Source organism: Salminus brasiliensis, chromosome 14 (genome assembly GCF_030463535.1).
Source record: "Salminus brasiliensis chromosome 14, fSalBra1.hap2, whole genome shotgun sequence".
NCBI lineage: Eukaryota > Metazoa > Chordata > Actinopteri > Characiformes > Bryconidae > Salminus > Salminus brasiliensis.
The window spans coordinates 24,996,616-25,019,990 of NC_132891.1; the positions used below are offsets into that span (position 1 = coordinate 24,996,616).

The 23,375-nt window shown below is 40.0% G+C and overlaps 2 protein-coding genes across 6 annotated transcripts in view; both read left to right on the plus strand.

Moving 5' to 3' along the window:
• The window catches only part of atp2b3b (ATPase plasma membrane Ca2+ transporting 3b), a 79,964-nt gene extending 64,871 nt beyond the window's left edge, over positions 1-15,093 (plus strand). For 4 of the 5 annotated variants that reach the window (XM_072696857.1, XM_072696858.1, XM_072696859.1 and 1 more), the window contains 2 exons: positions 854-1,007; positions 12,097-12,207. In XM_072696857.1, the coding sequence (XP_072552958.1) occupies positions 854-1,007; positions 12,097-12,122 (180 nt within the window). In that variant the 3' untranslated portion in view covers positions 12,123-12,207. Of the gene's footprint in view, positions 1-853; positions 1,008-12,096 lie in introns of all 5 variants that reach the window. The other variant, XM_072696861.1, reaches the window with a different exon arrangement.
• Positions 15,094-16,965: 1,872 nt separating this feature from the next.
• haus7 (HAUS augmin-like complex, subunit 7) lies at positions 16,966-23,015 on the plus strand. The gene is made up of 10 exons (XM_072696946.1): positions 16,966-17,120; positions 17,526-17,641; positions 17,866-17,933; positions 19,505-19,566; positions 19,812-19,894; positions 20,026-20,226; positions 20,337-20,442; positions 20,594-20,809; positions 21,989-22,100; positions 22,757-23,015. Exons 1-10 carry the CDS (start codon positions 17,064-17,066, stop codon positions 22,816-22,818), a joined length of 1,083 nt encoding a protein of 360 aa, XP_072553047.1. The 5' UTR covers positions 16,966-17,063; the 3' UTR covers positions 22,819-23,015.
• The last annotated feature ends 360 nt before the right edge of the window (positions 23,016-23,375 follow it).

The following is a 23,375-nucleotide window of genomic DNA, read 5'->3' on the forward strand; positions in this document are numbered from 1 at the left end:
TCAGTTTTTACAGGCACTGTATATGGATCTTTATTTTTCTAAACCTGCCGCTCATTCTCTGGCTCAATATTATTATAATTGTCACTAAAACCAGTGCATTTACAGTCTTTTATTTAAACTACAGCAGTTTATTTCCACCCATCCACACTAAAAAAATGTAGAGTAGAGTAGAATTGTTTTTGGTACATGAAGTGACACAGATACTACAGGTGCAACTCAGTTAAATAAAAATAAATAATTTTGTAGAAAAAATAAAATATGATATAGACCTAAAAAACTAGAGACTAGCTATCATATATCTATTCAAATATTCCTCTGTTAACAATACTATTTTAATGTTAGGCATGTGGAATCACTGTGTGTATCACTTACTGTACATGTATTGTATTGCATTGTATCTGTTTGGTTTCTGTATTGCTAAGACAGTCTTTATAGACCAATAGACTGCAGAATCAGTTGAAATAGGCAATGTCTGTTGCTAGTCTCATACTAGGCATCCATATGTGCTTTTTGGCTCGATCTGCATAATGAAAATGTTTTTACAACCACATTTGATTGACATGGTCAAGGCATGTTTCCGAACCGGTGTTTGTTTTGATGTGGATGCCAGGATCTTTGAGCTCTTAGGTTGTGAAAATGGTTCTGTTGGAAAGTTGTGGCTGTTCCCCTGTTTTGTACCATTCTTTCTACAAAAATGTTAATAAGATGGTTTTTGCTATAGTGTTATTCTTTCCCTGGCTCTCTCCTCCTTCTCTTTCTCTCGCTCTGTATATATTTATACATATATATCCAGCTATATATCTCTCTCTCAACTGTGTGATGTGTGTGATATGGTTCTCTCTCTCTCCTGCAGATGGAGGTAGTGAGTACGTTCAAGAGAAGTGGTTCGTTTCAGGGTGCAGTGCGACGGCGCTCGTCTGTGCTCAGCCAGCTCCATGACGTAACCAATATTTCTACCCCCACTCATGTAGTTCTCTCCACTGCCAATGCAAGCGCCGCCCCCGGGAGTGAGTCCCCCCGCTTTCCCTGTGTCAGATATAACACACACACACACACACACACACACACACACACACACACACACACACACACACATACACCTCCACACACAATTTATACATGCAAAACACACTCACTGACACATGGTTGTTTTTATACGTTGTCAGGCCTTGGGGCCCTGTGTCCCTTAGTTATTATATAGCTGTATGATTGGTCTAACCAGTTGTACACCGTTGCTGTCACACAAAAACCTAGCATCTCGATTTTTCTACTGATTTTCACTTCATGGAATCATTTGACACGGAGAGTCGTCCTTTACGTTGTGTACGAATGTCGTAATGAATGGACCGATGGAAATGCTTCAGAATGACTTGGTGTTTTGCATTGACGTCCATTAAAAGTTAAGGAGGTTTTTCCTTTCTCCTGTAAAGTTGCCTTTTTGGAAGATTTTTGAGTGACAGCAACTATAAATATATATCTATCGGACTATATAATCAATAAATAATTATTATATTATTTTTAATAACAAAAAAAACACTTTTGGTCTTTTAAAACAAAACTTTCCTGTCCGTGTCAGGTCCATATTGATGGTAACACTATCTGTGTTTCTCACTTTTGGCCTGAAAATATGTATGAAAACAAATACATGTGCACTTTACCACACACATACCTCACACCTAAAACTATTGACACAACTCACTGGCAAACACACAAACACTCCCCACCCCCATACACACATTGCACCAGGAGTGCAGTGTAATGTTTATCAACTGTTTTTTATTTATTTAATTATTTATTTATTTACTTACATTGTTTTTCTTGAAAGTTGCCTGTGGTCAGTCTGGTTTCTGTGCGTGTGTGGCTCCTTGCAAGTTGGCCCGTCTGACCATGTGGACTGCTGTTTGCACCCCTGCCCCTTTTGTCTTGCTGTGTTGGTCCTCTCCTCTCGCTGTTGGGTTGTCCTTGTCTAGTGGGGCTTGGTTTTGTTTTCAGTGCCCTCTGGATGGGCCAAGTAAGCCATTCTCTCTCTCTCGCTCTTCTTACTTTTACATTGGATCAGACCACTTCCAGCATCGATGCACTGTGTTAAATGCCTCGTCTGCTGCCTCGACAAGGGGATGTTTGCGGTTTAGAGTTTCGCTCTCAGGGTTGGGTTACATGTAGATTCCAGCATCCACTTCAGAGCTCTATGGAATCAACCGTAATGGAACGTAATTCGCACAAAGTATCGATAGTTCAGTAACAAAGTTCAGTTCTGCAGTTTGATAAACAATTCAGTACTGTCATTTCTTCACTTAAATACGCTAGAAGAGTTTTATATTTATAAAAGGAGACTGAACAAAAAACTGAGAGACTGAAACTAATTTATTGGTAATTCATCACTGACACTGCAATTTAGTCCAAAAATAGACTTAGTCAATATATAGTTAACCACTCGGTTAACTAGTGGTCGGGCTAGGATGAGTGTTTTTAATGTTTTTTTATATTTTAGGACATTTATTGCAATCGTGGCATACTGGCAAACATGAGGCAACCCCTCAAAACTACCCCTCAAAACTACCAGGATTTCTGCATTGATTACTAATAAAATGTGGCTGTTTTGTCAGACTATAGACAAACACAATAACTAGACCAATAACACACAAACAGTTGAACTTTGGATGTCTTTTTTTAAGCACTTTGAGTAAACATCTACAATGCAGGCTAGAAAAAGTAAGTGAACATCTATTCTAATTGGCTATAAGCTAATTTGCAAAAGGAGGGACCTGCATTAGGGAAATGAGATTGGAAGTTACATTCATTAATTTCATTACATATAAATAAAGTCACACAAAGTCTAGTTATTGATAGAGCTGTTCTCAAGAAAAAAATGGTTAATGTGAATCATGCCTCAATTCAAGCAGCTTTTAGAAGACCTCAGAAGACTTTAGAAGATATTATAGAGATGCATAAAGCTGGAAATTGCTACAAAAGAATTGCTAAAGACCTGGGAGTACATCAGTCCCTGATTAGACAAATGGTCTACAAATGGATGTTCCGCAGCACTTCTGGGAAAATGTTTTATGGACAGATGAGATGAAAGTGGAACTGTGGAGCACAAATGCACACTATTTTGTTTGGAGGAACAAAAAGACTGCTCATCAACACCAACCCCAATTGTAAAGCATGGTGAAGGGAGCATCATGGTTTAAAAATGCTTTCTTCCTCAGGGCGTGGAAGCCTTGTTACCTGAAACTGATGAGACGTTGGGTGATGCAACAAGACAATGACCCAAAGCACACAAGTAAATTGTCTTAGGATTTAATTAAAGTTAAGGGTTCACTTACTCTTTCTAGCCTGCACTGTGGATGTTTACTCAGTGTGCTCAATATAAGACATAAAGAGTATGAATGTGTGTTAGTTATCCATGCAGAAATCTGAATAAATCCAAAGGTTTCGCTTATTTTTCTTGCAGCTGTATAATTTATTTTAATATTTAATAAAACGGACCATCTCCAATTGTGATGTAACTGAAAGGTCAGAAATCGCTTCCTAGTGATGGAGCTCTGATGGATTTCTCCAGAGTTCTGAACATTGTACCCAACCATGAGAGAAATCTACCCAAAAAGAATTAAAACACTGCAGTGGAAATGCAGAGAGAACATGGCACCGGTTTCTTTTTTTGAGAGGTTTCTGTTGTCAAGCGTGGTTTGCTGTGGTACAGAGCTAGAGCTCAAAAGCTTTTCCTTTGATCAAATATACTGCGCAAGTGTGGTGAAGTGTTCTGGCCTGAGCAGGGGTAAACCTTCGAGTATAAGCCCTATGAGGTTCTGTTCTTTCCTTCCCTCCCTTTCTCTCTCCCTCTTTCTTTCTTTCTTTCTCGCACTCTCTCTCTGTCTTCTGCCTGTTTTCAGATAATGCAGGTTGCGTTTTCTCATCGTTTTTAACTGATTTTGTGAAAGTGTCACCTAATGTCTCTGTGCTTCTGACTTCCTAACACAGATCCATCAATACAGAGTCAACTCTTCCCGTCTATGTCTCTCACACGATCTCTCTGTCTCCTCTATCTGTTTTCCCCCCCTGTTTTCTACCTTTTTCTATAGCTACCTGTTCTGTTCCAAGTCCTCTTTTTAAAAAACAAAATGCATTATTTTGAACATGAAATAGAAATTTAAATACATGTACAAGTTTACTTTAACACCACTCATTTGAGCTTCTTACTGTTTTTCGGCGTAAGTTTTATTTTCATGATTCGCAGCGTAGTGTTAAAAGCGACTCCCCAAAGCTTCTCAAACAGCGAGGTGCTTTCAGCTCTTGTGTTTTGTTTTGGCTTTCTTCCTCCATCACTCTCGTGTGCGCTCAAGGCTCGTTTCTTTAGGTTGCAGGGTAGAAGTGTCAGACTTATGCTTCTCATGGTCCCCCTGCAGCTGTCCGCTCTGTGTGCTGCTCCATCCTCCATGTCAACACACGTCTCATCCTATTTCTTTTGCGAGAGTGTAATTGTGTGTGTGTCCATGTGAGTTTTTGAGTATGTTTGTGTGTGTGTTGGTTTTACATGTCCTCACATGTCCACGCTTCAGTGTAAGATCCCTTTTACTCACCCTCGAACGCCTGGCTCCTTACTCACCCTTCCCGTTCCCCTCCCTTTTTTTTCCTTTGCTGTCCTCATCATGTTGGCTTTCTCTGCCTGCAGTAAGACTTGTAGGCAGAATGTCTATGTGTGTTTAAACGTGTTTTCGGCCTCTAACCTGCTAATCAGGGTTTATATATATATATATTAGGATATATAACTTGCAGTCAATTGCACACTATGGGGCCAGGTTCAAAAAATGCACCACAGAATTCACAGTAATGTTAAAAGTAAGTAGGCAAGTTAGGAAACTGCAATTTAGATGAGCTTTACTTTATTGAGAAGTATTTCAAGCACATTGATACAGAATACAGTATTATTATTATTTTTATAATAAAAAAAATAACTCTGGATCAGCACTGGACCTGTATATCTGATTGTTGCTTTTCAAACATATGTAATTGGTTTTACTATTCTTAAGATAGAGTTAATGAGAATGTTATTAATGGCATTAGTGTTATTAAACGCAATTCTAGAAAAAAACAACCTCAAAAAAGAAATTCACAAATATCCTCTTAAGAAAGACATTCTCAAAATACTTTTCATGGTTTTCTGATGTAGCCTGAGGTAGTCTTTTAAAGCTTATCATAAAAGACATGGGTTTCCCATTATATTTTAAAATGGGGAAAAAAGTAATTTGAAATAATTTGAAATAATTCAACAAAGCTTTCAAAACATTTAAGTAAATAAGCCAACTTTATGTAGATGATGTAGATGGCTAACAGTACTTTGAGAACAATGGACCTTTCTTACCATCCATTCTTCAGAAGAAATTTCTTTTTAAAAACCCACTTATGCAGTATTTTAAGAATGTTTGAAAGAATTTGGGATTAGTTCTTTTTACCAGGACAGAAGAAACCATTGTTATAAGAGCAGAGGCCAATCTCCTATTTGAAGCCCAATCCCCTGTTCTTGCGAAAATGTTGGAGAACAACTATTTATATTAACTTTCTTCTTCGAATGAACAAAGAAAGCATATCTAAGAAGAATTTCTCCTCATTTAATGCTATTAAATTAGACATTAATTCTGGTAATGGATTTAAACTGATTGTTTTAGAGGCTTGTTTTCTGAACTCTTACTGTCTAAGACTGTCTAGGCGTGAGACTGTCATTAGGTTAAGAAAATATAAGTATAAAATTTAAAACTTCTAATTTTAATAGAAAAGCTAAAAACAAAATGAGAGATTTTTAAAGAATAACAGTTTATAGAACAGTTTACAGTTTATAGTTTATAGAATTTCTTTCTTGTAGAAAGAAAGCTTTTGTAAATCTTGAACCTGGCCCTACATGTCCAAAAGTATCCACACATACCTTCTAATTAGTGTGATTTCAGCTATTTTAACTGCACCCATTGCTAAAACAGGCATTCTTTCTATGCGCACACATCTTGTATAATCTCCACAGAACAGCATAATAGCGAATAGAAATAATGGCAGGCGTTGGGTTGTGGAGCAATCGAGCTGCATCAAGCCATGCGGAGCTGCGGAATGCTGCAACTCCAACCAAGACCTTCGGGATGAGTTGGAGTGACGTTTGTAATCCGGAACTAATCATCCAACATCTGTACCAGACCTCACTAATGCTCTTGTGGCTGAATCCAGTCAGATTCTCACAGAAATGTTCCAACATCTAATGAAAAGCCATCCCAGTGGAGTTGGGGCTGCTACTACAACAAAGTAGGAACAAACTCCTTACTTATACTTTGGATAAGTTATCTTGGAGGAGGTATCTACAAACTTTTGGACATTTAGTGTATATTTTATTTAGAATTTAAGTGTATCTGGCAACCGTTCCTCAGTCATTACATACAGATGGTCATAGAGAATTTTACAGTGGGTCAGACTTGTTTTGACTCGGGTTTAGTAAAACATGCTCACCCCATGAACGCATAGCTCTGATGGATATTCCTGTTTACCTCTTGCCTGTCAGCTCTCTCTTATTTGTTCAAACATTACCGTGTATGGTAAGTCCTACTATGAGTGCAGGAGGGCTTCACTGGAAAAAAAAAAGTTATGACTTCAAATGAGTTACAGCAGCGTTCACCAACACTTAAAGCAAGTGTAAATCTGACCTCTTCATCTTCCTTGTGAACTCAGGGATGAGAGATGGTTGAATATTTGGAAGCATACTGACTGATAGTCACTGCTAGAGATTTAACCACGGATAACTGCTACTAGATGATCATTTGCTAAAACACCATGTATGGCCAGATGCATCTTGGAGACACCACCAAAAATGGGGCATATTTAAGGCATATTTACTGAATTCACAGCTACATCAACCTGCATTAGAAACTTCATAAGTAGATCCTGATATCTACTGGACATACATATCTGTTGTTTTCATCAGTGTACTGGCAAAGCAAAGGTTGTTTAACTCTGCATTAGGAGGACTGTAGAGCATCAAGTAACGCTGATGATCTCAACCCTCAGGATGCAAGTTCATGAGTGTAACTCGACTCAACACAGTTTCATAAGGTCAGCGGGATGCGAGGCCATTTCTTTAACAGGATGTGAGGTCATCGTCATCAACCTTCAGTTTTCATCCCAGCTTCATCTAAGCACTCTTCCCTTTCCCTGCTCCCCCCCACCACACACACTCTCACTCTGTTCCTGCTTCAGTTACTCTTATTTAGCCGTAGTTGATTTGCGGAACGTCTGGAAAGAAAAACAACAAAAACAACAACAAAAAAACAAACCAAACGATTTGTTGAATGGAAATCTAGATTTAGAGGATTTTTTTTTTCTTTTTTGTTTTTAATGATCGAGTTTTTCCATCAAGCTTCTTTCTTTGAAGGACAGCGTGGGGGAGACAGTGGACTTGTAATCTGTAATCTGGCATGCTAACCATCCAGAGCAAAGAGAAAAACATCCAAACTAGTAACATCCAGTCTTTGCTTTCCTCCATTCCTCTACTGTGGGCATTATACTCGAAAGTTTACCTGCGTCCATGCAAAAAAAAAAGAAGAAAAAAAGAATATTCAAGGAAAAAATACAGACAAAATGAAAACAAATAACACAAAAGTGAAGACTATTAAACTGCATGAGGACTTTTTCCTTGGTGACAGACAGGCTCTTTGGAAAAACAGATAAACACTTAACCAAATGCTTGACCGTTTCTTCCTGTTTGTTTGTTGGTTTATTTGTTTGTCATTTCTTTCTGTCGTTTGATATTTTTTCTTTCCAGTTCATTTAGCCTTTTTTCCTTTGCTGGGTGAGTTTCTGGTTTTTGGACTGGGGGAGAAGGGTGGTGGGGAGGAGGCGGGCTATACCGCAGCAAAGGAATGTGCATCGAAATCTTCTCATCTCCAACTCTTTTATATATATATATATATACATACATATATACACACACACACACACACACACACATCATCGGCGCGTGTGTGTATGTGCTACAGCTTCATTTGATTTGTCCTTACAGCATGAGCCTGGCTGCTTTACCACCATGCATTCAGTTTTGTTTTCTTTCCCTTTTTCCTTTCTCTTTAGTTTTTCTTTGTTCCGTTTCCGTAACAGAACGAGACAGCTGCACTGGAATGAGCGTGTCCACTGTGTGTTGGTTTCTGATTGGCTCCTATGCTCCTCCACTCTTCTCCTGGTTAGCCAGCCTGCAGCAGAACGCATCCAAGCTCGCGCCAGCTCTTCTGTTCACCCATCTGCACCTGTCTGCACTGCTGCATGCCAAACAATGCTCCACTCTCTATCTCTTTCCTTCTCTTTCTCTGTCTTTCTTTATCTCACTCTCTCTGTCTCTCTGAAAAAAAAAAAGCCAAAAACACTGCTCCGACACTGCCATCCGAAATGATCCACTACTGCTGCTTAGCCAGACTCGGAACGATGCCAAGTGTAGGAGCGATCCTGAATTGTGCTACTTTCAGAAGACAGACAGAATCCAGGCATATGATACTGTACCCACACAGCGGCGTGTTTGTGCTGATTTTGCCGTGTCTGTGTTTACTGTGCCTGTTCTGTGCTCGTCACTGTGACAGTGCTTGTTGAGGTCTTCTGTCACAGCAAGTGGGTGTCAAGTAGACGCCGTGGCAGGAAATGACTCGAATCAGAGTAGACTGAAGTCATCATCCTTTTACAATTAGTTTTTACCTCAGGTGTCTTAAATCCAGAGGTGGATAATTATTGAGTAATTGTACTTCATTGCTAAACCTAAGTGCTATTTTGAAAGACTTGTACTTGGACTTTTACTCAGCGACATTACCAATAAAAAAGATATATTGTTAGGCCTCCAAGTGGCTCAGGGGTCTAATGCGCTGACACTATGGCCTGTGGGTTGCGAGTTTAGAGCCCAAAACATGCCACTTTGCCATCAGCAGCCGGAGTCAGAGAGAGCACAATTGGCCACACTCTCTTCGGGAGGGTTATAATAATAACAATAACTCCTTTCATTACTCCCCTTATCTCTCATTAGTGATGTTGGCCGGCACAGGCGTCTGTTAGCTGGTGTGGCAGAGATGGGAACCCGGCACTTTCCTCCGAGCAGTGGCACGCCTTACCCTCCTAGTGTCAGGAGCATGGCTAGTGCTAGGGAGTTACCTTTAAATTACTCATCATAAATAGGGATATTTCTCCTATTTGTCTTTGTCCAGTCAGTTGAGTTCATGTCCATTTGAATTAGAGGTTATTTCTCAAAGCCTATTGATCACACTGAATTGAATTCAGTGTAAAATGATACTGCCTATCAATATGCTAATTTACTAGTTCTGATTAGCTACCTAATTACATGTATATACTAATAGAATATGTTTAAATTGTTACATTTTTTTAATCTTAGTTCAGCAAGTTTGCAAATTAAGTATAATTGCTTAGTACTTATCCACTCCTATTTAGATCTTAACCTCAACCCAAAGGTCTGTAGACTCACACTCACTGTAGTTCCTCACTCTTGTAATGACACAACTTACAGACTATTTTCATAGAATTTACTAAACAACACTTCTTAAAAGTATACTCTCCATTGCTCCTCATTATAAGTTATGGGGTTTTCCAGCCACCCCTTTTAAGTAAATGCAAATAAAAAGGAAAAGCTAGAAATGTATAATTTCTTAGATAAAGGACTTTAATTTAAAGGATTTTAAATAAAAATAAGTTTGTCATGAAGCCAAATTGTCTGAATCTCAAATCATATACTTCTCTTCTGTACTTTTCATACTACACTGATTAATGCACTTATAATGGTTGTGTACTAGTTATTCCTTTCTATTTATTGTAGTAGTTTGAGGTTTGATTCGCAGACAGCAACTTCAGTAACTCAGGCATCTTTGAACTGTTGGGCCTTAAGCTATGAACAGCTCACTGTCATAGGGCTGTCTGAGCTGTTCTGCCTAGAGCTGACGAAAATTCAGATCTCTACATTGTATATGACATACATAGTGAGCCAGAATGACTCATTCTTTTACCAGCTTTTCCGAAATTCTATTAAAAGGTATGAGAAAAAAAACACCCATGTCTGTTTTCAGTCAGGGGTTTTCTGTTATTTTCGAAGTACAGAGGAAAACAAGTCATTATTATTCCCCACAGTCCAGTGGACTAAAGCGCTGCCACTATGATCTAATGATCGCTGGGTCAAATCCTGGGTCATGATGCTTGTCATTAGCAGCCAGAGTCAGAGAGAGCACAATAGGCCCTGCTCTCAGGGGTGGGCTAATGGCACTTCCTTGCAACATCACTCCTAGTGTAATGCTGGTCAGCTCACTCGTCTGTTAACTGCATTATCGGAGCTAGGAGACGTGCTGGCTTCCTAGTAATGCTGCATCAGCAGCAGTTCAAAAGGAGGTGGTGGCTGGCTTTACATGTGTAAGAGGAGACATGCTATTCTTCACTCTTTTAGTGTCGGGGAATGGCTAGTGGGGTTGTTCACGTGAAATTGGGATTGGGTAATTGGCCATCCAAATCGGGTAGAAAATGGGCTAAAATTAGACTGTAGGCTACAGATGTGATAGATAGAGGTTAGGTTGAAAAGTGCTGGATTATTCATTTAAGATTAGAAACAATTATACAGCTTGTTAAGTCTTACACAAGATCTTAAGGCCACATCAAAAAGACTTGTGTCAGCCATCTAATGTGACTAAAAAACACAATTTAATTAACAAATAAAACAAAACTATTCGTTCATCTTTAATTATTACATATAATCAGCAATAAAATAATTCAATGACTTTGTAAACAGGCCATTGCTTCCTGTATTTAGAGTAAATCACCTTCACTCTTAAAGAGACCCTTTCAGAACTACGTTAGAACCACGTTAACGGAGAGAAAAGTAGTCACAAACCAGGTCTTACTCTGCACCTCACCCCAATCGTCTAACAGCCCATGACTCTTCTCATTAACACTCTTTTGGTTGATGGCTTCATTAGGCTGTGCATGCTTAAAATATGTGATGCCAGTCACATGACCAGAGAGCTTCATTGCTTCTTTCTTCTTTCTTTTTCTGTGATGTAGCTAAACCCCTGACCGCAACCAGTGCCAATAAGGCATCAGTCATACTCCATGACTGCATTCTACCTCCATCCCACCAGGTGTTCCCCCAGTCCCGCGTCCGTTTGTCCCCCCCTCTAATGTTCTTCCCAGCACTCTGTTGCAGATTCTAACCCACCCTCTCTATCTTTGGCTGCGTGTCTATGTGTGTATTAAGGCATTGCTCTCTCGTTCTTTCTCTTTCTTCCTTTCTCTCTCTCTATCTTTCTCTGCCTGACGCTGTCTGTCTCTCACTCTTTCAGCTCCTTTCTAACTGGTCGGTATACACACATAGCAGGCCTTTTTGTGTTTTGTGTTGGCTGTGTTTGTACTCGTGTGCTTCCATCCGTCTTCCTGTCTGATACCTGGTGTGTTCTGTTTTGAGTTCACGAGAACGAACGTCCACCGTCTTGACTGTGAGTGGCAGTGGTGAACTGACTGTTTGAGTCCATTTCCTGCTACCTCAGTTTATGGTTTGTTTTTTTGTTTGTCATCTCTCTTTCTTTGAGAAACTCTTAAGATCTGGTTGCGCAAGTTGTTTTATAGTCTGAGACAGTGGGGGGGGGACATCACAAAACATAACTCAACTGTCCCAATCCAGAACCTGTGATCCAGTTCTGATGGCACTTTAAAATAAGTGTTTTGAGAAACAAAGGAAAAACACTTTAAAGATCGGAGAAAGAATTGACTTATTTTTAGGCCTACTCCACAGACATATTTGGTATAATGGTGCAGATTTGACACTTCATTGCAGCAACTTGATCTTGAGCTGTCTGTGCATTATAAGGCATGTCCGGAGAAGGTTCTACGGTGTCCAGGATCAATGTCTGGGAGACTCGTACTAAAAGGTTTCTTTGTTTTCACCTCCTCTCTCTACCCACACCCCCTGTCTTTCCTTACTTTTACCTCCGCCTTGCCTCTTCCTCATCCCCTTCTGTCCCGTTCCCTCCTCATCCACCCCTTCCATTTTCCTTCTCTTCTTCCTTGTCTTCCCCATGCCCACCTCCTCTCCCTCAGATGCGGGTGGTGAAAGCGTTCCGTAGCTCGCTCTACGATGGCATCGAGAAGCCCGAGTCCAGGAACTCCATCCACAACTTCATGGCGCACCCTGAGTTTCTCATCAACGACTTCATCCACAACATCCCGCTGATCGACGACACGGATATCGACGATGAATCGGAACTGTCCAAGCACAACCACCACCACCACCACCACCACTTGCACCCAGCACTCCGCAAGCCCCCGCCTCCTCCCACAGTCCGCCACCATCCGCGCCCCTACCGCCAATACAGCCTGCCCGCCACGCCCAACCGCAACAACAACGCCATAGAGAGCAGTGTCCACCACCTGACCCGACCCACAGACCACAACGGACACTGCACCTCCTTTCCCAGACAACCATGCCCCCTCCTCAGCCTGGAGACCTCGTTATGACTGCCTGTGGGGCCCCAGAGGACGGCCCCCTGAAGGACTCCTGAGGATACAGAAACGTGAGGTGGTGGGTGGGGTGGGGGGGCTCCTGTGGACACAGTAGTTAGAGTGCTTCTACCCCGACTATAAAAAAAAAACCAGACCACCGAATCACCATCATTCACCCTCACTACCACCGTGCACCAAAGCACCTATGTCTTTAGAGGCCCACAGACACCCACTTCCTCTCACTGTGTAGAGGGGAGGCCAGTGTGCTGTGTGTCTGAGGGGACTATGAGTAGGCCCGGGAAGGTGAAGAACGCTATCTCCATTCGGGACAGGTTGGGACGGGGGGAGGGGAAGAGTGGGGGGAGTGTGGGGAGTCATGTCGGATGGGACTTTTAATGGTAAAATCCACGTATGTGACTTTCGACTCTCCAGGGTGGACAAAAGGCATTCTGAGCTCCCCCAGGCGGAGTAGGGGTCCAGATCACTCCACTTTTTATTGATGTTATTAACATCATTATTACTCATCATAACTACGACCTTATTACTCTGACCGTCATCGTTAGTGCTCGGATTATCATCACCCTGTTTGGACATACGCCTTTTATTACTCTATAATTGATGCTTTATGGATTAGCTTTAACAACCTTATTTATTGGACTTTTTTATTTATTTTTTCATTCATTTATTTATTTATTTAAAGTCTATTTATTTATTTATTTGTTTGTTTAGAGTATACTTATTTATTTATTTATCATCTGCTCTGTAACATTTTCCCCCCCACTCTCGCTTTGTCTATTTCTCTCTTTGTGTGTGTATGTGTTGTGTCTGTCCTGAAAATAGAAAAGAAATAACAAAAATAAGTACTAACAAAAATGAAGTTACAGTAACAATTTAAAATAATTAAATTTTAATGCGTCTGCAAATAGCAAAACAAAACTAAACAAAAAAAGAATAAAAACATTTATTCGTCCATTAGATCAAACTGCATTCATCAAAACATTTTTTTTTGCAAAACAAAAAACCTAAACTAAAAAAAAAAAAAAACAAAAAAAAAAACATTCTTGACGCCTGTTGTTTGAGATCAGCGATAAACTCCCACTGGAGGTACAGTTTGTTTAACCTAAAAAGGCCATTCTTATTATTTCACACCATTTTAAAACATCCAAATGTGTTGCATGAAATATGCTACAGGGTAGAAGATTTGGGCAATCCCTCTTTTTCACAAGACTTTTCCACTGATATATGACAGCTGGTTCTGATGACTTTGCATCATATCAGTTCCAGGCCTTTGGGTCATCTCAGTGATGGCATTGGCTGATTTACCACGGCTGATACTGGATGTGGATTTGCCCAGTCTCAGATTTCCATCGCATTATCAGGACTGTTAATTTCGTTTCGTTTGACATGGTTTGCGTATCACGCCAACAGAAATGCATTTACCCTTTAAAGCATTGTGAAGTAGTATGATCCGCTCATTACCATATACATACTTGCTGGCCCTTTAAATCCATTCATAGTCACTCTTTGCTTTTGGAAGTCATTATTATTTCCTTGGTTTGTTTTGAGCTCATGGAGTAGTGATAAATGTTTGTGAAGCCAAACATCTGACTACAGACTGTGGTTTCAGGGTCTGAACCAGGATAGAAAACCCCCATCTTATACTGCCACTACTTTCATCATGTGATTGATATCAAAGACACAAAGGATGGACAATCTGTGAGACTGACATCGCTTTTTATTTTTGCACATTATCAGGGCTCACTGGTTCAGACAGACAGTTTCAAGGTGGAGCACCCCTGTGGTCACCAGTGGACTTTGACAAAATGCAAATGAACACTCTTTGGTTCGGCTATGGGTGTGTTTTGGTATCGGGCAACACCGGTATACCAAAAAACTGAGTCACATGCTGCCCAGAACGGCATGGTGCGCCATACCGGAACACGCATGATGTACCACGACACATTCTAGAACACTAGATTCGCGTACATTCCATTACCACCTCATGGGTCTGAGTACCAGAGGGGAAGGCATCCTCTCGCACCCCATTAAGATTCCGGGGTGGTACATCCGAGATCATATCGCTATCTAGTCAATGCATTGCAATGCAATACAATCACCTGGGGAATGGGACCGGCACTTATGCAACAGACTGCCCTGTCCACAGCTCTGTGATATAAGCTTGATAAACATGTACATAGGGCTCTCAGAAATCCTTTATCTGTATAGAATACTTTTCTAGAGTGCCCAGTTGTCAGAGACTGGCAAATGTCGAAAGCATATAATGCAAGCATGAACATCGGTGGATCATGTCATTGCATTGCTCCGTGGTGTCTGTGCAGAGCATGTGTTGATAATCATAGCGCACCTCACTGTCATTGTTTGACTTCACCTTCGTCTAATGGATGGTCCATTTCTTCACTGGCTTTCACTGTGTCTCTTCAGCAGTAGGCGGACAGAACATTTCTCCTTACGGTCATTGACGTGCTGTTGACTGCAAACGTTCCTCTCCGGTTCCTCAGCCCTCTTTCTCAGCCTTGGAGTCGAGTGGGTGCTCCATTGCCACTCTTACTACTTCTTGTAAGTCGGCGCATACACTTACTAATTAGCAGTTGGCCTGCCCAGCTGTGATCAGGAACTTTGAAGCTGAGGGCCGTTCGAGGTCCAACGTCGAGGACCCGGAAGGAGAATTTTAGAACGCGGCTCAGTAACACTAGATTTCTCCACCCATTTTAAGCACTACGTAGAACAAAGGATGACCTATATATGTGTCCGAGCCATTGGAAAGGACCAAGTCGCTCATACAGTCCCAGTAGAGTCTCATGTGCTGAGAGCTCTGGTAGGTTTTGAGTGCACGTGGAACCATTTCAGTGCGGCGACGCAGTAAACTCACTAACACCACAGCCAATGAGGGAAGAAATGGTGACTAAACTTACTCAACCCATAACTACAATGTATCTTCGCCTCTATCTTCTAATCCTAAAGCTTAACTGTTAACGGTAGTCATTGAAGCTGTATTTGTCTCTGGACGATTTCAACCCTAGGTATCTACGTTGTAGCCCCCCTCGATCTCATTCAACTCCCCAGACAGGGATGAAATATATAAAGGCATACGTACGGTATCCCTCCTCTCCACTTCAGCTATCAGCAGCTTCACCAAGGCTCAAAATCCTGATAGAGTTGAAGGTATGTATACAGGAAAACTAATAATCCAAAAAAAATACAAATAAAAAAAGTCCATCATCTGCCTTTTGTTCCATTTCGTTGTAGGAAATTCACTCAAGGTAAGGTGAAAAACTTCAAAATGTGAAAAGAGTATATAATATAATATATTTAATATAAAAGTTATAAAATATTGTACAACTGCACCGCCGCTGTACATTTTTGCCAAAATGTGCACATGTGCATCTTTTGTTTACAATTTAAGCACCTTTTTTTCCTTTGTTTTGTTTTTCTTCTTCTGTCTCTTCCTCCTTTTCCCCTCTTTTTTGCTTTTTTTGTAAAGAATTAAAAATTAAACATCTTGTACATTATTATAATTATTATTATGATTATATGACTATTGTTTTTTTCAGCAGTGCTCTTTTAACTGTTGGAAAAAAACAGACAGTTGCACATTCTCCTGAGCATACTCTTACTGCGCTACAATGAATAAAAAAGACAAAAAAAAGAAGAGAAAAAAATCCAAACTATTAAATATATTAATAATTACCTGCCTGTTACTTAAGAGAAAAAAGTATCTATATATGATGAAAGAACACACCTGTATACTGTAGACTAAACTGTATGGAAATCTAAGAATTTACTGGGAAAATAAGTCAACACTTTTTGTCTGTATAAAAAAAAAAACAATCAAAGTATTCTACAATAATAACTTTGACCAGTGTCTGTGGTTGTGTTTCATTGCGTGGCTGTGCTCATTTCTTTACACAGAGGTCAAACACACACACACACACACACACACACCAGATGTGTAATCCAGCTCTTTGGCCATAACAGTGTAGCAATAGAGACCCTGACACCAGTAACCTGTATATATACACACTGAATACTTTCTTTCAATGCACTAATGACACTTACCAATGTGTTTTCACCAGTTACCACAGTTTAGTCCTTTCTTGGGTTGAGAGATTCTCCATCTGCTGTGTGTAGCCCAGAGCTTGCCTTTCCGCTGCGGGTCGCTGCAGCTAATTTCCAAGGGCATTAATCGGGGCTGCCTTCAATTGCATTAGCAAACGTAGTGTAAGTTACGGTTTTCCAGTCGACCTGCGCCCTGGCTTTGCGACTCCGCAGATGATGATGATCATAAATGTAGCCAAGAGACTACAGAAGAGACGCCGTGCTTGTAACACATTCAGCACAACTGCTGCTCGACAGTTACCGCTGATTACCCCCACATTACATTATTGTGTAAGGGACACAATTCCCGCATGCTATTGGAAACGTCTAATAAATGTAGCTATTGTTACACGTTGAACAAAATTGTGCCGCAGACAACTCCGTGCAGACAACGGTTTACAACGTTTCACTCCAGTGAACGCACCCCTAGCCAGAGACACACGGGGACCATGGCGGGGGATTCGAAACAGCAACAGCTGGCTGTGCGTGTTTACAGCACTCTTCAGGTAACTTTAAAATATTGTAACTTCTGTGTATAGGTACAAAAGTGAGGTGAAGACTTCAGCTCAGCGTCCTGCACCTTTGAACTAAAGCTAAAGTGCAAACACGCTGACTGTTTTAGCCACACCGTTAGCTATAGCTAGCTAGCTTTGTTAGCGCCAGCTAGCTAGCTAGCTAACTTTACCCTGACTGGTAACGCAAAAAGCTAGCTAGCACTAGCGTTAGGTAAACAACACAGGTAGCTAGCTAGCCAATCTGCTTCATGAGCTATTTAGCTAGCTAAATCGTTATGTACGATTATTTACTTCAGTAGCTATCTATGTGTGAGAACCAGCAGTACTTGGGTGTAGTCACATAGTTAGCTAGCTAGCTAATGCTAATGATGATAACTAGCTAACTTTTATATCCAGAACCTTGGCTGTCCTTTGGTTGATGGACTTTATCTGAGGGAGGCTGACCGCATGCAGGAGCTTCTGTGTACACCCTCATTACATCGCATGGACATCCTGAAATGGATTTGCATCAGGTATTCTGATACTAATCTGTATGTGTATGTGTCTTTTTTTCACACATAAATGCAGCTCGGAGTGCTTTATGAAATGTTTAGAGGCAAAAAGAGGTAGAAGACAATGTAGTACAGGTAGTGATCAAGTAATTAGTGAAGTATCTAAGGAGCAAAGTATAAGCTGTGGACAATATATTATAAATGACTAAATTGAACTAAATTGAAACTAAAAAATGTTTTACAAGGATATGCCCGTCCCTGAGAGAGAAGTTCTCGACCATCAAATCTGAACAGTCAGAAGAAGTGGTCAAAGGTAAGTATAGTTACTCTACTTATGGTCATTAAACACATAATTGAATTGCTATGTCCATGACCAGGGATACATCAATATGGAAAGTTGGGCTGGATATTTAGTATGTTTTATATACATGCACTATAAGGACCAAAGTATGTGGACACACCTCTTAATCATTGAGTTCACGTGTTTCATTCAGTATAAAACCAAGCTCCTAGTCGTGCAGTCTGCCTTTACAAACATTAGTGAAGGAAAGGGTCGTTCTAAAGGTCTCACTGAATTCCAGTGTGGTACTGTAATAGGATGCCACCATTGCAAAAAAAAAGTCAGTTTGTGAAGCTGCTGCCCTCCTAGATATTCCAACATCAACTGTGAGTGGTATTATTATAAAGAGGAAGCGTTTAGGAACAACAGCAACTTAGTAAAGCGTAAAGTGGCTCACAGAGTGAAGTCACTGAGTGTTGAAGCACATAATGCAAAAAAGCCATCAACACTGCAAACTTTCACACCTCCTCTGGCTTTAACTTCAGCACAAAACTGTGCACGGGGAGTTTCATGGCATGGGTTTCTGTGGCCAAGCAAATGCATGCATGCCTTACATCACCAAGCAAAATGCCAGGCGTCAGATGGAGTGGTGTGAAGCTGGATTTTGAAGCAGGGAAACATTCTGTGGAGTGATGAATCACGCTTCTCTATCTGGCAGTCAGATGGAGGAGTCTGGGTTTGGTGGCTGCCAGGAGAATGTTACCTGCCTGACTGCACTGTGCCAACTGTAAAGTTTAGTGGGGGAGGGATAATGCTGTGGGGTTGTTTTTTAGGGGTTGGCCTAGACTTCTTGGTTCCAGTAAAGGGAAATCTTAATGCGTGTATTCCTACAATTTGGGCAGCAGTTTGGGGAAGGCCATTTTATGTTCCAGCACGACTGTGCCCCAGTTCAGAAAGCAAGGTACATTAAGACATTATTGGGTGAGTTTAGTGTGGAAGAACATAACTGGCACTTTGAACTGACTTGACCTTTGGGATGAACTAGTATAGAGATTGCGAGCCAGGCCCTCTCATCCCTCACAAATGCTTATCTGGATGAATGGGCAAAACTTCCTACAGGCACACTCTGTCCTTCCCAGATGAGTGAAAGCTTTTATAGCTGCAAAAGGAGGGGCACATCTCCATGTGGATGTCATTTAAGCTCCTGTAAGTGTCATATGTCCCAATACTTTTGTCCATATAGTTTATGTTCTGATGCCAGAGCCAATACATAAACCTCTATGTGCATTACTTAGATATGTATTTATATGTAGATGCTTACAAATGCAGCAAAATGAACAAAATGCAAATATGTTGGTCCAGTTTTGCCTAAAATCCTGCTCTTCTGAAAAACAGATGAATTAATAATTCAATATTAGTTGGAAATATGGACCCAATCTGATTATCTGCCTAATGTATTTTTAACAATGTGATTATCTGCTGATATGGGTAAGAATCTGATGTTGTGTGTCTTGAAAGCATGAAAGACTACATAATTGTTCCATTATTGTTCCAAATAAAACGTAGGTGTAATATGTCATAACTGCTGTTTCCCTTGTACACAGAAATCACACGGTTTGGACATGAAATGATGTTGTGTAAACCTGACGACCAGGAGTTAGTTCAGGTATGACATGTTGGTTGAGTTTTTACAGTACAGTAAACAAAAAAATTATGTTGAAAATAGTGAAAAAAAAGATCATTTGCTGCAGTGCTAATTGGGTGAAGGGGATGCAAATGTAGAGAAGGATTTCAGACTAGGGTGTGAAAAGGTCTTCGAGAGTATTCTTTGGCAGGTACATGAATGAAGTTTTTATAACACATTCTTTATTATAAGTGAACTTTCTGAGCTGTGTTTTTTCTTATTCACAGGGCCTGGCCACATCTTTACGACAGCTTTTGTTTTTGGATGAGCTTTTAATGATTGCCCAAGACAGTAACGAGACATCCTCTAAGTAAATGTGCTTTAAAAAAAAAAATTTTAGAAACACTATATGAATCAAGATTTTTTTTTTCTTCTATAACAACATCTATAACAATTTTGTAAATTCATAGGCTTTTCTTCTTTGCCTTATGATTTCTACAGGGAGAATCCCTCTGGAAATGAAGGCATAAGGAATGAGGATCTCTTGAATGAGCTGATGTCCCCTGACCACCTGTCTGACCTGGTACAGCTTATGAATCCTGTTTGCAACCCTTGGTCTGCACACATCCGAGAACACCTAAGAGCGACGCAGTTAGCTTGTGCAAAGACAAACCACAGTAAAGCCAGTGATTTCAATCATAGGTGATTTTTTGGGTGATTTTGATTAATTACGGAAGTTACTTAAGCCCTTTGCCATTCAAAATTCTCACCTGTAAATGAATGTCTGGTCTTCTTATTTATTTGTGTTGAAGGAGTCACCAGCGTTCAGGCCTAGGTAAAATTGACAACGAAGATCTGGTTAAAGCTGCAGAGCTACTGCAGTCCACTCAGAGTGCTTTAGCAGAGCTACGCAAAGAGGTAGGGCATTAGGAAACAATTGCTTTTAACATGTATAAATATTATATAATATTAATTTAATTTAATAATACTCTTTTTATGCTTTCCCTTTTTGCCTAAGCTTTACATTTTGCCTCCATGTCCTCACTCTCTCACTCATCTTCCTTCTCAGTGCAAATTTCTGCAGTCAGACCCCGGAGGCCCTGTAGCCTCACTGTCACCCTGCGCTCTGAAAGTGGCCATATCTGACATGGCTCAGCTCATGACTGCCTTCAGCCATGTCTACAGCACAGACTTCAAGGGCTACTGCCAGAGAGCACCCCCTGTACTCAATCCACACGCACATGTGTTCCAGTCTGTACATCAGCTCCTGCACAGCTGCAACATGGTACTGTTTCTTTGCACGAGAACACCTACTGACATTTACACTGGATTACAATAAATTTACAGTACAGTAGAAGGGTGGATCTTCCCCTTGCCCCAAATGTAGTTCATCAGCCACAAGCATTAGACACTGTTTGGTGTCTAATGCTGACCTCTTTACTGTTGTGCTGTAGGAGTATGTCTGAAGTAGCTATAGGAAAGCTCAGTATTTAGATAGTTTGACATAATTAATGAAACTTTTTAGTTTCTTTCTGAGATAATTACTAGCTGAATTACCAGATACTGTTTCCCATTAAAATTAGCTGTGGGTCTAGAATTTTAGTCCTGTCCAGAATCTTATCTTCCCCTGTTCCCGTGTGCAAAACAATGAATTCTTTGGAAGAGCCTTTAACCATTTGCTTGATCTGGTTTGTAGAACGTCCTCCCTACACTCAGAGAGCTTCAGCAAAAACAGTTGTGTTAATGTATTTGGAGAAGCCAGAGCATGCAGGCTGATTAAAGGGTGGATTAAAATTGCATTTATTGGTATATAGCATTACTTTATATTGAACCTTGTAGCTGCTCTGTACACTGTTTTACATTAACATCCTTTCAGAGTTAAGAACATTTTTGACTTCTCCCTCCTGTAAAGTCACCATTTCGGAGATTGTTAGTTGAGTACATATGGCACAAACATGCAGGTTTGTAAATATCCACTTTGCTTGGTCTGTGGAAATGTAGTTTTAAGACTAAAAAGACATGTTGAACTTAAAAATTTAAAGCCATATTAAAACATATTTAATGTTACTAGCTTGATGGCTTCATGTAAAAATAAAAGAAGCAACCAAAACACGCAAAGTATGTCTGATAATGACTGATCAGCAACATTTGGGGTATGAGGAAGTTTCTTTATCTGAATTGACTTCTGCTGGAATCTGATTATTTACATAATTGTGACAGTAATTATTACATTATTGGTAGTGTGCCAGTTAGTTTGACAATTAATCAAGTCATTTTATGTTCTCCCTAGTTTTTGTTGGTAGGCTTATGTGGTTAAAATACATATACATAGGTGTGTCTTTCAAGTTCTGTTTGGTGCTCTCAAAGAGACCAGTAGGAGAATTGCAGTTTGCATGTACTCTACGTCAATCCAATATTTTAGAGAGTGGTTAAGCTGTAGATTAATAACATCTTTCTCATCCAGGAGCTGGAGGCTCTGCAGCAGCTCTCAGAAACCTCGTCCTCACTGACGGAGACAGTGAGACATAGACAGACAGAGAAACGATACTGGGCCAAGGGAGAAAAGCATACACTGCGTGAGTAGTATTTATTTCTGTGTAATTAGTGGGTATTGAAGGTAGACATCTTACACATGGAAATACTATGTAGACATTTGACAATCACATGAGCTTGTTGGAAATCCCACTCCAAAACCATGGGCATTGATACGGAGGGAAAGAGCTGTTTGTGGCTGAGAAAGCAGTCACTGTTCTGGTTAGACTTCTGTAATGTGTCTGTGAGAATCTGTGGCTATTAATTCAAAAGGTCATAAGAAGATCATAAATGCTCTTTGGAATAAAGGAACTGATGTTGCTCTACAGGCAATTTGGAGTAGTACTAGTGATGGAATAAATGATGATCCATTAGCATGTGCTGCAAGGTTTAGCACTCCTAAAATTCCTAGATGCTTCCATTTTTAAAAATGGCACTTACAGTTGACTGGGGTAGATCTAGCAGGGTAGATATTAGACAAACTGACTTGTGGCAAACGTGGTATCCTATGACTGTCCTGTTTAATGTTCTTCTCTACAACCAGTGCCAATGTTTGTTTAAGGAGATTGATTTTTATAGCAATGGGTGTTGCAGAAACGCTCAAACTCAAACATCTATCATGTCCACATACATTTTAGTTATATAATGTAAAATCAAAGGTTAATCAATAATCAAAAATAATGATGTTTTTCATTTTCAGCTAATCAGCTGGAGGCCCTGAAGAATAGATACACTGCTTTTCTGAACCATTACCAATCATAACACATTTTAAAACACTTTCCAGCCTACATGTATAATGCAGTGTGACTTTTTAGAAGTTACTTTTTTTGTTTCTTTCCCCCCTTTTTTTTTTTTTTACTCCAGTCTTTGTTATTCATGTGTCTGCACTTCATACATTTGTTCTTCAATGGCCTTATTTTACTAAAACGAATTATGAACAGCAAGCTGTAAATAAAATTGGGATAATTATATTATGACAAGCACGCTGTGTGTCTTTTTATTGAATGAGTTGAATGTGGTGCTCATTTTTTTTTTTTAAATGTTTAAAATGTCAGTATGGTTGAGTTCTCATTGTGGAAATGATGGTTCATTGTAACTTCACGACTATACATTTGTGAAAGTGGTGAACAAAAGCCAGCGTTCAATACCCCTACAACATAATTATAGCTGTTTTTCTTTGCTACACAAAACAACCAGTTATATAAGTCATTTTAATATGTAATGTGGGGTGGTGGTATGTTTATTGAGTAAAGAAAGTCTATCAGCCATCAGTTAACAAGTTTCATGTAGTAACATTGTGATGTAGTATTTTGGTGCTC

What these genes read in the sequence shown, in the direction of transcription:
- haus7 (XM_072696946.1), top strand. Translation starts at nt 17,064, where the DNA reads ATGGCGGGGGATTCGAAACAGCAACAGCTGGCTGTGCGTGTTTACAGC. An exon ending in GTGTTTACAGCACTCTTCAG is followed by an intron (nt 17,121 to 17,525) that starts GTAACTTTAAAA and finishes TTTTATATCCAG; the next exon opens with AACCTTGGCTGTCCTTTGGT. An exon ending in TAGCAGAGCTACGCAAAGAG is followed by an intron (nt 20,443 to 20,593) that starts GTAGGGCATTAG and finishes CTTCCTTCTCAG; the next exon opens with TGCAAATTTCTGCAGTCAGA.